The 14,829-nt window shown below is 40.6% G+C and overlaps 1 protein-coding gene across 1 annotated transcript in view; it reads right to left on the minus strand.

Annotated features, from left to right (window-relative positions):
- Window positions 1-9,523: 9,523 nt before the first annotated feature.
- Window positions 9,524-14,829, minus strand: part of HECTD3 (HECT domain E3 ubiquitin protein ligase 3) — a 21,946-nt gene continuing 16,640 nt past the window's right edge. The window contains exons 13-21 of the mRNA XM_015811313.1: window positions 14,376-14,479; window positions 13,823-13,942; window positions 12,623-12,712; window positions 12,044-12,250; window positions 11,649-11,778; window positions 11,304-11,378; window positions 10,808-10,889; window positions 10,630-10,701; window positions 9,524-9,769 (exon numbers count right to left, since the gene is read on the minus strand). Coding sequence (XP_015666799.1) covers window positions 9,685-9,769; window positions 10,630-10,701; window positions 10,808-10,889; window positions 11,304-11,378; window positions 11,649-11,778; window positions 12,044-12,250; window positions 12,623-12,712; window positions 13,823-13,942; window positions 14,376-14,479 — 965 coding nt within the window. The 3' untranslated portion in view covers window positions 9,524-9,684. The remainder of the gene's footprint in view (window positions 9,770-10,629; window positions 10,702-10,807; window positions 10,890-11,303; window positions 11,379-11,648; window positions 11,779-12,043; window positions 12,251-12,622; window positions 12,713-13,822; window positions 13,943-14,375; window positions 14,480-14,829) is intronic.

The raw sequence follows: 14,829 nt of genomic DNA on the forward strand, positions 1-14,829 counted from the left end.
ATATATATATATATATATATATATATATATATATATATATATATATATATATATATATATATATATATATATATATATATATATATATATATATATATACACACATATATATATATATACATATATATATATATGATAAAACCAATAAATATCGATCACCAAGAGGAAAGTAATAAATAGTAAAAAATTTGGGCCTACCCAACATCATCAGGGCTTTAAAAGTAGTCACTGGGAAAGAGCTTTTATACGATGTTAACAGCCTGCATCTGCAGCCTGCAAGCCTGTATTTGCATCTGCCTTCTGGAACGTGTCACCGGACCCAGCTGTTCGTGTTGTATCCTAGATGCATTATCCACATCAACGCATGATGTTTTTCCATACCTCCTCCGTATTTTACCGTAAATGTTCTCCTCATTAACTTCAGGGGTGGAGTGAATTCTGTGTGTGGCACTATGCCCTGGGGGGGGGTGCAGTTCTTATTTGATCTCACTGCTAAACTCCTCCATCCCTTACAAGCATGATCCAAGTGTGCCATCCCCTCCTTGCCCCTATCCCCAGACGCCACCCCCATCTGATAAGGGGGGGAGCAACTCCCAAGATCTCTGCTCATACCTTCGTCTCTTTTCACAGCTGCCATAACAATCCCTTCCTCCCCCCCCCCCGACCACGGGAGCCATCCTTGTTCGTAGACTGGGAATCCCTTTCCCTCTTCTGACGGGATCGAGTCATCATAGTGTGTTTACCCAATTTACCATCCAGGGCGATTTTTAAGGAGGTCTGTGGAAGTTGTTGTCGGCCCCTCACGGGGCCAGGGGATATAGCTGATGGGGGAGTGTCCAAGCCCATGCCAATCCGGTCATGTAATTAAGCGGTAGCCACGTTTCTCTCTCAATCTGGATACAGCCCATGCATCAACCCTCTCCGGCGATTGGGGGGCCGGTTTATGTGCCAAGTTCTTAATGTTTGTTGTGCCGGGCACATATCCACATGCCGGTTGATGGAGTCCTTCCCAGAGAACCACACCTCTTTCAATAGTCGGCCCCCTTTGGTGGTATCACTCGCTAGGACCTGAACTTGGTCAAAATTAAAACGGTGGCCATTCTCAGCCATGTGAGACCAGATCTGTGAGTGTTGCTCACCCCTCTTAATTGCCAACTCATGTTCGTGCAGGCGAGTCTTCAACCTCTTAGATGTTTCGCCCACGTAATTACGTGGGCAGTCCATGCACCTGATTTTATACAACACCGCTGATTTTTCTGCGGTGGGGAGTTGGTCTTTGGGGCGCATGAGCCTTGATCGCAAAGTCTGGTCTGGTCTATGAGCCACCTTGATGTTATAGGGGGCCAACAATCTAGCCGTGGCACATCATGCGTTGATGTGGATAATGCATCTAGGATACAACACGAACAGCTGGGTCCGGTGACACGTTCCAGAAGCCGGATGCAGGCTGTTAACATCGTATAAAAGCTCTTTCCCAGTGACTACTTTTAAAGCCCTGATGATGTTGGGTGGGCCCAATGAAAGCTCGGCTCATTAAATTTTTTACTATAGCTGGATGTCTTCCATAAAGACTGAATTTTACCTCAAGAAAATGCAAGTGGTATAGACAAAATATATAATTTATTTACATTTAATATATACAGTACAAATATATTATTGCCCTCTGCAAATATAATTTTAAATTACATTTTTAAAGCACACAATGAATCATAAGAAAAAAGGTTCCACTCAGTGTCCATTTTGTGCTTTCAGCTTGTTGCACTTTTTAAAATGCAACTTGAATGATTTTTCTGGTCAGCTTTCAAAGGTTCAACAAATAAGTCTCTGGTGCTCTTTGAGCTTGGTTGTTTTCTTGCACATGTTTTGTTACCCGATCAGGCAACATCTGTGCTAACTAGTTGGATAACAAAATGTAAGAAAACAACCAAGCTCAAAAAGTATCAAGGACTCCATAGTTCAACTCAGAGCTACATATATTATCTTCTCTTGATACTAAATAACTTTTTAGTCTTATGTTTTTATCTGTGAATATTGACAAGAAAAGATAACAAAATTCAGGACAGAGTATTTAAAGCCAAATGTAGATGTCAAACTAATACAGCTTTTTATGCAATGTATACAAAAAAAGCCCCCAATTTTGATATCAGCAAACAGACTCTCAAGAAGAGGGTTCTTATAGACTGAGATAGCAACAACTCTGCAGGAAAGAAAATTCTAAGTAAACTGGCAGAGAACTGAGGCTTATCAATCAATAAATCAATAAAGCAGAATAGAGCTGGAAGGGACCTTGGAGGTCTTCTAGTCCAGCCCCCTGCTCAAGCAAGAGATCCTATACCATTTCAGACAAGTGACTGTCCAGTCTCTTCTTAAAACCCCCCAGTGAACAATGTGAAAACAATTGTTCCAGGAAGATACAACTTAGCTTGCTATTTTGAAAATGAAAGGTAGACTGCAAGAGAAAGACCTGCACCTTATATTACCCTGGGGAAATCCTAGATGACATAAAGTTCTCCAATACTGAAATGGGTTAACCCATCCCTAATGCAGCCCTCCTGGAAAAAAAATCAGTCTTTCTACTCCACCTTCCTCTTAGTAGTGGCTGTACTGCAGCTGTCTGGTAGTTTTTATTTTTCCATAGCCCACAGGCAGCACAGAAGGGCACAGATCTACATGTGCATGGATATGTCTTGTCAGCAGCCACAGGGACCACAGCTGAGCCAATTCCACAAGCAGAGCAACAAACAGAAGGAAGAAAAACAAATAGAGATTCGAGTTCTCTCACACAGCACTGAAGCCTAGAGGTTCAGTTAGGGGTTCAACTTTAAAAGCAATGTGACTCCTTTTTCCTACTGTTTTGTAGTTTGCAGTGTGCAATGGCTTTAGCAAAAGAGTTTGATTATGAAAACAATCAAAGCAAATGGATAGGCAGATGTTTGCTGCATCAACATACTGTATAACTTTAATTCAAAATTATGGCTACTCCCAAGAGAAAGAATGTAGAATCTTCCTAGAAGGATAGGCCGATTCATTTCTGATTAGCAACTAAAGTAGCTGTCCATGTTGAACAATAGAGATTCAAGTTCAGCCTGTAAAAGTGCAATTAATAGGGTGTTACTAGCATCCATAAGATGAGAAATAGTCCTTTTCAAAAACTTTGTTTCAAGGTTGTTGATGTAAGTCCTATAGAAATCATAATGCCAAGCCCTAATCTTGCCAATTTAGTATCAGGTGAACAAGGTAACAAGCTGTTTTTTATCCCTTTATACCAACTCACAATGGTTCTATAGGGTCTCAAGCTCAGTGTCTGTGTTAAAAGCACCATTCCTTCCGTTCTCAAGCCAGCTGCTTCATAGCATGATGTCAATCCATTTCTCAGGACGAATCAGCTTCCTGATTCTTGGAAGTGGAAATTCTGGCCCTAATTGTTATCATAAGCCGAGGACTACCCATACAGGAGATTGATCTATCATACTATATCATGCATTTTATAAGCAAAGTCTAGCAACTACCCTGTGGTTTATAACTCTTTTCCAGATATACAAATATGAAAAAAACTACCCTTTTTCTACTTTATGACATTTATTAAAAGACCAAATCTGTTCCTTAAGATAGATCTGTCATATGCCAGGTTAAATCTGAACAGTCAGGAAGTTGCCCTTTTTTTTGCCTCTCTATTGAAATCAGCACACAGACTGCAATCCTAGTTGTTAATTGTAACTTAAAGAGAGCAAAGAAGGCTTTGAGAAAAGATGTTTGGCAGGACAGGGCAACATGATAACAAGATACTCAATATCAAGGCTGCTTGTTCCTGAGGCATTCAGCCCATTTGTGCTCAGAGAGAAGGTGAATTATGAATGACAAGTGAAGATGGCAATGGATGGGCAAGGGATGAGCAATAATGATTGTTTTTCTTTTCACAAGAAATAAGAGAGAGAGAGAGAGAGAGAGAGAGAGAGAGAGAGAGAGAGAGAGAGAGAGAGAGAGAGAGAGAGAGAGAGAGAGAGAGAGAGAGAGACCGCTGTCAACTTGTTGATACACTGAATGGGAAAAGAATTCATCTTGTGTTTAAACCCTGAAGTCTGTTTAACTAATAGGGTAAAAGACATTCCAGGAGGCAGAACCTCTCTCAAACCCCTTCAGCATGTAGGGACTGTCTTTCTTCAGCCTTGATTTAACTGAAGGCAATCAGCCTTTCGCACATATTCTATAGATACTAATGCTCATATTCACACATACAACTGCATCAATCCTAGGAAACCTGATGTTTTGACCAGATTTTTTTTGTCTTTATGATAATTGAAGTTTCAATACTAAATAAGTAAATAAATAAAGCCAACTTAAGTATCGCCAGTTTGAGCAATGCGTAGGACTTTTCTCTTCCAGCTGCAATCATCATTTAACATAGTTCAAAACCCTGACCATTGTTCCCAGAATAGACGGGCAGAAAAATCTATTGGCAGTTTTCTGGATGATATACAAAGATTTCCAGTTTTCAATTGTTTAACAACAGCAGCAGCACTAAAATGACACACGTTAGAAATCTACATAAATTATACCACTGAACTAAAAAGTGAAGGAAATATACATACAGTAGTGGCCAAAATTGTGGAAACCTTTTGGGAAAAGTGTACTTTTGAGGTTTGATGGCTAATAACATCACTTTGTTTGGAGTAGTACCATAAAATTATATATCAATGGAAAGATAATTTAATCAAGAATGTAATGCAACAAAGTTTGTTCAATTATCTGTACTGTATTCTAAGAAAAGTTAGAGCCAAATAACCAGAAAAAGGAAGCACAACTTGCTTAGGTTGATATCAGGTAGCTTTCCTTCATCTGATTGTAGCCAATGAGCATGAGTGTTTAGAGAGCCAATCAGGTGTCATCTTGTTTTGGCAATGAGCCAATCAGATCACAGTAGGATTCAGTTACTGATGTCATGTATTGAAGCTGAGAGGAGGACATTTGTCAGTGTGTTATGTGATCGCTATCAAGTTGGCTGGGGTTTTTTTTTGTGTTCTTTCATTTAGTGAGCTTGTAAAACGTAATAAAATTAAAGTAATGATGCAAAGAGTTGACTGGTTGCCCAGAAAGCGATGTAAAATAGTATTATTAAGTGAACAAGGCTACAGTTATAAAGAAATTAGAAGAAAAATTGGTGTAAACATAACCAAAGTTGGCATTTCTACTGTACACTTTTCCCAAAGGGTTTCCACAATTTTGGCCACTACTATATTTGTGGAAGGACTATGATCAGTTCTCCTTAGAACAAACTCAGTTTGGGATCTGAGTCCGATTGATGACCTTTAGTTCCTGGGGGAAAAAAAAGCCTGCTCACTTTTATTTCTTCAATTTCATTCAGGAGCTCAAGGCAGCAAGCAAAATGCTCCCTATTCTCCCCCCATCACCATTTTTCTAGAAGAAAACAATTAGCCCAAAGTCACTGGCTAAGGGTGGAACAGAACCCAGCTCTCACCATTCCTAATCTATTCATAGCCCTTGAGACTTTACCCCATCCTTTTACCTTATCTCCCTGCCCTCCAGCTCTCATGGCCCCCTTAATAAAGGGACTTGGTCTCCAGCTGCTGCCCAGGCTTCAAACCACAGTGATTCTGAAGCTGCCCTCCACAAGTTTCTTTCAGTTTACCACAAGGGTATCCAACCTTGGCAACTTTAAGACTGGTGGACTTCAACATGCTGACTGGGGAATTCCAGGATTTGAAGTCCACAAGTTTTAAACTTGTCAAGGTTGGACACCCCTGGTTTACCACCAGTCAAATTTGCAAAACTGCTTCAGGGCCTGCAACCTGGTTCACTGGCCCTGCAAGCAATAATCCAACCATGAACTCACACAAGTCCCAAAGAAAAGTGCAAACAGTAACTATAGCAATATTTAAAGTGGGATTCCCTGAGGTTAGAGACCATTTATCCCTCAGAAATTTCTAGACAAGCATTCTTGACCATCAAGTTTGCTAATAGTTATTTTCCAGAGGTTGCATAAAATAATTCAACTAGCAAACATATACTTGACTTTGGACTTTTATTATTTTTGTAACAAATTTAGGTCTTTGACACAAATGCATTTATAACTCTCTTGTTCACCAAAAAAATATGACAAAGCCCCCACTCTTCCCTCCCAGCTCTTGTAAGATAGATGTTTGTTTAATTGGGCAATTCCATTCTTTTCTAAATGTTTACTTAATTACGGTATCACTAAGTGGATAAGATTTGAGAAATGCTGTCCTTTCTATAAATGGAGAGATATTTCTTTTGCTTTATTTCTTACTGAAAGTGATAAATTGGAATACAAAATGGATTTATTAGTTCAAGGTTAAAATATGTTACTTGTTTCTGGTAGCTCTTGATTTTTGCTGATTAGAACTGAAGGATTTATTGATAACAGTTGAGAAAAGGGAAGAAGAGAACTTTTTAAAAAGTTGAAATATTAGAGAAGATATAAAATTACAAAAGTTTTTTATGCCTGTCTGAAGGGAAGGGGAGACACTTTATATATATCTTTGTTTCTTACTTTTTATGTTCTTTTTTCTATCTCTTGGTACTTCTTTTTCTGTTTTTATATTTTTTTATTATATTTATATTTCTCTTTTATCGTATTTATAAACTAATAAAAAGTGTGTGTGTGTTGTGTGTGTGTGAGAGAGAGAGAGAGCATTAACATTAACAGAAGGATAGAAAAAAGATCACGTGAAGTACTAGTACCACTCTGCAAAGCCTTGGTAAGACTACACTTAGAATACTGCACCCAGTTTCAATCACCCCAATACAAAAAAGGTGTTGAGACCTTGCAAAGAGTTCAGAAAAGAGCAACAACATGATTAGGGCCCTAGAAGCTAAAACATACAAAGAATGATTGCAGGAACTGGGTATGCCTAGTTTAGAGAAAAGAAGGACCAGGGATGACATGACAGCATCTTCCAATACTTGAAGGGCTGCCACAAGGAAGAGGGGCCCAATTTGTTTACCAGAGCACCAGTAGGCAGGACACGAAACAATGGATGGAAGCTAATCAAGGAGCGAAGCAACCTAGAACTAAGGAGAAAATTCCTAACAATGAGAACAATTAACCAGTAGAACAAATTGCCTTTGGAACTCGTGGGTCCATCATTGGAAGCTTTTAAGAAGAGATTGGCTAGCCATTTATCAGAAATAGTATAGGTTTCTTGCGAGAGAAGGGGGTTGGACTAGATGACCTTCAAGGTCCCAATTCTGAGAGAGAGAGAGAGAGAGAGAGAGAGAGAGAGGCTGCCCTGCTCTTTCAGAAAGAAAACTGAAGCCCAGTAAGCAAAGCAGAGCCTCATCTCCCAGGGGCCGAGGCACCCCTGCCCGAAAAGTCTCGTCTATCCCGGGCTTTCGGCTGGTCTTGCGAGCCCTCAGTGTCGATCTCGTCCTAAACACGTCTCGGAGCTCGGAAGAGGGAAAAGGCCAGGCGGCGCGCGGGGCGCTCCTCTCCTTTCTTCCCGCAGCCGCAGGGCAACCAACAGGCGTCTTCTCTGCCTCTTGAACTCGGGACACAACCTTCCTGCCTGAGGCCTGCCGGTGCCCTCCCCGCCTGCTGGGTGGTCCGTAATTAATCCCCCGCCACAGGCGGTACGGGACTTACACGTCCTCGCCCAGCAGGCCTCCCCGCCTAATCCCCGGTTCTTGTTCCTCGCCTCGGGGGGCCGCCAGCACCTCCGAGAGACCCTCGCCACTCCCCCCGCTTTTCCTGTCCGATTCAGTGATGAAGAGCTAGAGTGCAATGAATGCGGCAGAATCAGACGCCTTTCTCTCTTCCCCTCCCCACCCCTTTCGGCAGCGAGCGTAGACTTTTTCCAATGCTTTCATCCACGCTGCAAGGGCGCCTTCCTTGCGAGGGTGCGCGGGCTTCCTCGGAAATCTCGGCCGGTCCGCGGTAGGGCGACAGGCGGAGAAGCCTCGCTGGTCTGGAGAGACGAAACGAAAGCGACGGGTTAAAAAGAAAAGAAGCGTAAAAGAAGGGAGCAGCTCCGAAGAGAAGCTGCCAGATACCGAGAAGCCTCCCTTCCTGCTCCCCGCTTTGCATGACAAAAGCCCAGCTGCAGAGATGGCACCGTCCCTCCTCTCTCCCCCCCCCCTTCCCGCCAAATTCCCTTCCCCAATTACCAATCAAGCCCATTATGTGGCAACAATAGCCGCCAGCTCGGGTGGCCCACCCAGGCAGCTAACCTACAGCCCACAGCCTGTGCATTTTGGCAGAGGACTCTGGTCTCCCATCCTGTCAAAATCCTCATGTTGGGGCATCAACAGGCAAATGTACCAATACAGCTGTGACCATGCGAGTAAAGTTAAAGGGGAGGTCAGCAGTAGAAATTAGGGTGAAGGCAGTATAAATTGCCTTCTGTTATCACTTGCCAAAAAACTTTTCTCTCTTCCCCCCCCTCCCCAAAAGCTATTTCCAGTTTGTGCCTTCCCTTATTTGCACAATAAATATATGGATCTGGTATTTTAGCTTTCAGAAACTAGCATCTTTTAGCAATGTTACTCAAGATAGTAATCAAGAGGTAGAACTTTAGGAAAAGGCTTTAAGGGAGTTAGGCTGAAGAAATAGCTACGTTGGGACAAGCCGATGAACATTTCCTCCATTACAAGCAGAGAATTGCTCTCCTTTCCTTTGGGTTGTATGGAGCAGAGGTCTACAGAAAGAAGGGAAAGGAGGCACTGACCATTAAAATAAAACCCCAAAACATGATCTTAACTGTAGTAGACTAAGAGAGGTTTTTTCCCCCAATTATGGTTCCATAATGCCCACTCGTGGTTGGAGGTGTTTATGCAGCTATTAAAAGAAAAAGCACAATTGTCAGAATAAAGAGTTCAGGCAAAAAAGAAGAGAAGCAGAGAGATTTGTGGTTTTGCATAAAAACGGGCAGGTAAATGGAAATAATATCTTGACTGCTGCGAAAGAGACCCTGAAATATAATCTCTGAATGAATTAGGGACAGGGAAGTATATGTTTTGCGTGTAATTCACCCATTTTTTTTGGTCCAAATGTGTAGTCAAAAAACAAACCCTACTGAGCTCCATTAAGCTTACTCCCAAATACATGTCAATACAACTGCAGTCTAAGGAAGAAACAGAAATGAAAAAGTAAAAAGGCTCCAGTAGGGAACTGGCCTAAGGGTTATCTTAATTTTGGTTTTAAAATAATTTTAATAAGAAAAGGCCAATAATTAATATTCTATTTTAATTACATTTTAAATTAGCTTTTTTGTATTACGTACTGTTTTAAATGGCTGTAAGCCGCCCTGAGTCCGTTTGGAGAAGGGCGGGGTAGAAATTTAATAAAATCAAAATCAAAATCAAATCAAATATGTCTTGATTCCAAAAATGAAAGAATCTTGCTACAAAGCAGTATTTTACTATATTTTTAAATATTTTTCTCAGAGAAGGAAAAGCATTACTGAATTATTGAACCATAAATCTTATCTAACTTTTCACTAGCAAGAAGCTTTTGCTCAAGCTTCTCCTGAAAAGCAGCGTATTAATATAATGTTCACATTTGATACTTTATTTTCTAGATTATGTACACGCATATACACTTTGTGGAGGGTGGATCATGATGAATAGAGAGTAAGAGCTTCTTTCAGGTAGCAAGGACAAAAATCAGTCCACCATTAGCGAGACCATCATCCTTCCCAATGTGGAGTTTCAGTCTTCCCATGGACTCATGTCTGTATCAATGGCGACACAATTATAAGCTGCATAACGCAATTTTTCTTCACAAACCTTGGCACTACAAATAATACAAAAAACTAGGTTAACATTTCAAGGTATTCTGAAAATTCCCAGTACACCTCTAGCTTACCTGTCTCTGTCTGTAATTGTTCAATGGAAGTTATGTCACTATCATAGTCTCCCTATTTGCCTGTGTTGTGGTATAGAGTAATACTTTCCTACTTACACTTCTCTACTTCTTCCACTCCACAACTATCTTCTGTTCTCATTATCTACTGTATATCACAGTGGTGGCGAACCTATGGCACGGGTGCCAGAGGTGGCACTCAGAGCCCTCTCTGTGGGCACGGGCGCCGTCGCCCCAGTCCTAGGCCTTCAGCTGGGTTTTATAAAACCTTTTCTCTCTATGCCTCCGCCGCCATGTGCAAAAAAAAAAAGGTTCAATCAATCAATTTCAACTTTTTGCAAAGATCTTGCAAAGTTGGAATTGATTGAGTGAACTTTTTAGTCCCACTCAGTTCTGCCGTTACCACTTCAGCCACGCCCACCCAATGGGCCACACCCACCCAATGGGCCACACCTACCCAATGGGCCATGCCCACCCGGCACTCGATGATGCATAAGTGGGTTTTGGGTTGCAGTTTGGGCACTCGGTCTCTAAAAGGTTCGCCATCACTGGTATATCACTTCCCTGGTCAGCATGTAACAGTCCTTGCTGTTCTGCTATTATATAATCTTCCCCAAATTGTCTCTCTATTACAGTGGTGGGGAACAATGGCCCCTTTATGACTTGTGGACTTCAACTCCCAGAATTCCTGAGCCAGCAGAATTCTGGGAGTTGAAGTCCACAAATCATAAAGGGAGCATAATTTCCCACCTTTGCTCTATCATAAAGAAGTTTTCTAGAATAAGACTTACGAGGCATAATTGGGCAAAAACAGCGTGCTGGAGCAAGTGGATGATTCAGGGAGGGCATCGGTGGTCTCCGAGCTTGGCCATAAGACAGAAGAAAACAAGTTAAGTCGGAAGAATCTTCCAGATAATGAAACTCCAAAGGTAATCAGTCTTCTCTCCCAAAGAGGGAAGCGGGACTCACCCTAATTTATCAGGATAGATGTAAATTCGAGCTGGAAGTCTGCTTCTTCCTGTAACAAACCTCAGAAAGCGACTACGATCCTCTAAGGAGAAAAGTACAAGGCTTTCATCAATTCATCACAAGTCCCTCTCCATAATCTACCTCCCTGAAAATGAAATAGATCTCAATATGCTAGCCTTGGAAAGCAGGAATTACTTTTTATTCAGTGGTTGCAAAATGTAACTTGCAACCAAATATATAACAGCAGTTGTGGTGAAGGCTTCACTCTCTCTATTCTAAACTGCTCTAATTTACTTAATCCATCACCACTTCCGTCCTCCTCATCTGAAATAACTATTTTTTTAAGAAAAGAAAAATGTTTACAGCAAATTCGATTTTTCAGCAATGGGGTCTGTGGGAGAGACTATGGTAGTATCAGTGGGAAAAGTTTCTTAAAATATGCTTGGCTCTGCAACCATTTAATAAACAACAGTGAACATTTGTTTACTCTGCTCACCATTAGTAAAGTTGTTCAAGGCCTCCCAAAAATACTGAATTCTGGTGTCTGATGGTTCAAAATCCTCAAAACGAGCTGAAAGATAAAAACAGAAACAGTGCAGAGACAGTAATGTCAATTACATGCCAAGATCCAGCTGACTAGAGAGGAAGATATATTAGTCGTGAGGCACTAAATTAGCTCACCACACACTTTTTAAATAAGGTAATTATGCTGGGATTCTGTACTAAGTAGCAATTGCATGTGGCGCTAACAGTAGGTACAATGAAGAATATGTACAGTATACTCCTCAAGATGAGAGCATTCTCATACACAACAGGAAGTCCAAGTATCAGAGATACATACTGAGCTTCTTCAAGGCCTCAACTGTAACTTCAGGGTCACCACAGACCTTCTTCTCCAGTTCCTGCCAAGTAAGTAGGTCCAAGACAGCCTGAGGAACTACCTTCAGAAGTCCAGCCTGCATGGCTGCAATCTGGGAGATTAGGAAAAAGAAGTAAGAAGAGAATATGTAAGAACAAAAACAAATGCGTAGGAAAGAAGTTCTTCCAAAAAACCAGTTGTTTTCTGACAAGTCCATAAGAATATATAGTTTTCTGTTAAATGTTCTTCAATATTAGCTCTGTAATCAATTCGCTTAAACAATGCCCAACGTTTCCTAAAACATGCTGATACAGACTGATGATAAACTATAGGGAAAAAAGTAGTGATCATATCTCTAAAATGCCACAATGAATTACCTGTTCCTTACTCTCGTTCAGCCGTGCTTTCTGCACCAGATGGATAAATTCCAGCCGGTTCTCATAGCGTACTGCAGTGCGAATGCCACCAGGAATAAGTTCCACCATGCGCTGGTCACTCAGGACTGTGGTATAGGTCAGCTCATTCCCAAACTTGAATTCAAAGGTCTCCTTGTCCATTCCTTCCATCATCTCCAGAAGTTTTACCTAAGAGCATGGAAAGAAACCAAGGAAATTAGAAAGAGACCTCTGGGTTTCTGATTAAATTGAAGCCATCATTACGTGGTGTAATAAACATAGGGTCAAAGTGTTTTCAAAAGAACAAAAACTTATTACGCTTAAGAGATACATTCTGATGGTTTTGATAGAGATTGTGATGTTTCTAGGTTATGTCCTTTACAAAAACTAAGGTGCAAGGAATTTCTATCCCTCCTTCTCAATAACTATTTTAAAAAACAAGTTCAAGCCATTAGCTCAATTATGTACTGTTCGATATTTCTAATCCCCAGCAGCGAGTAAATAGAGAGAAGCCTATACACCAGTTTTATTCATGAAAGAGAAACACTACTCATGACTTACCAGCATTGAGTCAATAGCAGGGAAATCCTTATTCCAACTCACTTCTTCGCCTGTCAGTTGCTTCCAAACAAAGCCAGGCAAAGCAAGGACCTTGGACAAAAAAAGAAGATAAGCAGAATTTTAAGGGTAGTTGCAGTCATTTAGATCTCTCTATGTCCAAAGAGATGCTCAAAAATGGAGAGAAGATACTCTTTTAGTTCAAATATTGCTGCTTTGTTTCTTTCGTGATATGTTTTAGTGTTTTTCAGTATCTTGATATTATTTTAAGTGCATTTCTTTTTGTTAGCTGCCTTGAGCTTTTTATTAAAGTGGTATTTAAAAATAAAATTAATAAATGTATACGCATAAGAATAAAAACCGAATATTGCCTCCAATTTAAGGCATTAATTCCACATCATACCATAAACTTAGGCAATGAAATGGGCAATAGGAATAACTCTGAGAATAAAAGGAGGAAAAAGCACATTCAAAATTTTGTCGCTATAACCTTATAATAAAACAGTGTTAGCGTTTTTTGTCATCATCGTCAAATTTTTCTGGAAGGGCTGACAAATGCTAAGGCTAAGGAACTTGCTATTTGTCTATCCAGAATTGGGAGTTATTTGGTAAACTGTCCTATTTGTTATTTGGTAAAGAGAGTTATTTGGTAAACTGTCCTATTGGTTATTTGGTAAAAGAGAAGGATAATTTCTACTGAGAAGGATATTTATAGTTTAGCATTTCCCCTTCCTAACTGCATGATATGTCCAAGGGTCAGGTGGAAGGTGTTCTGTTGCCAATGCAGCTTCTTTTAAAAACACTTAAATTTGTGACAACAAACTAGGAAATATTGTCCCAAGTTATCTCAAATGCCTGATGAGAATAGGCTCTATAGCAAATAGGGCTGTTGGTCAGTTTTGATGTGAGAAAGGGACAACTTACGCTTGACCCTAGGCCATGTCAAAATTCTAAATTAAAAAGAAACAAAGTTTTTGAATTAACAAACCAAATGCATCCATGAAAGGAAATAGCCATAAACATAAATAAAAGAATCCCAGAAAAAAGAGAACATATGTCTCGACTTGATCAATAAATAAGAATGAAACACTCATCTTCAAGAAATAGACTGTTCTTCTTTCTGGAATGATATTTTTCCAATATCCCCCTTCTGGTATCTGGTATCTGGTATCAAGGAGAAATTAGTCAATAGTGGATACTAACCAGAAATTCTTTGCCACGTAGAGCTGCACCCATTATATGCCCTATCCACTCATATTTGAGGAATTCCTTGCAGGATGGGTTTGGGACATACATATCTCGGGCTTCTCCAGTTCCACTGCCCTAAAATGACAAATATCTTATTTAAAACAAACAACTAAGCAAGAGTGTAATGATTCTATCAGCATAACTCCATACAAGAATTCCCTGTTCGACATCATAGCACCTAGCAATACATAATCCATCAAAGGCCAACAGAGATACTGCCCCATTTTCTGGCATCTATTAGTGCCTAAACCTGGACATAAGAATTTTTTTTAAAAAAAATACTTGATTTGAAGCACTGAAAAGAACAAGCTGCCGTAATAGAGATAACTGATACAATACAGCTCTGGAACACTTAATTCAATGGCACCAGGAAAAGATTGAGAAAATTAAGCTTTGTTTCCTTGCCAACAATGTCTCTGACACTTTATTTTCTTCTTAGGTAGCTTTTATCTTTGTCTTAACAACCTGAAAGACTTGATCTAATTTTGGTTTGAGCAAAGAACAGGACCTGATTGGATGTGCGGACAAAAAAAGGCAGTGGGACGGGTGTCTCAGATGAACTAGGACACAACTCTTCAGACATATCAGCAATGCTGTCCCGGAAACCACCACCTGTAAGAAAGTAAACAAACAAACCAAAAAAAGGGCAGTCCATTTTACATTTTTGCCAAACATCAACTTTCACTGGATTTCTGATCTTCCCACTCCCATCACTTTAGAAAATCCATTTTTAATGAGGAGAATAGGTCAGGACCAGCCATGTCTGGGGGTTGCGGTGTTGAAAGGGTGGGGGGGGAGGGTGGGGGGTTGAAGGAGGAGGGAGGAATTAGTACGGTCAGTGGGAGGGGCAGATATGGCGGGAGCAGAGGACCATATCAAGTTAGGGGAGCACGCACACGCTACTTACAAGCTTGTGGGTGCTCCGGTCCTCAGGTCTCTACTCGGTCCCCAGGAGACTTAGA

The sequence above is a fragment of the Protobothrops mucrosquamatus genome, unplaced genomic scaffold (genome assembly GCF_001527695.2).
Source record: "Protobothrops mucrosquamatus isolate PMUCROS unplaced genomic scaffold, P.Mucros_1.0 scaffold39, whole genome shotgun sequence".
Lineage (NCBI taxonomy): Eukaryota > Metazoa > Chordata > Lepidosauria > Squamata > Viperidae > Protobothrops > Protobothrops mucrosquamatus.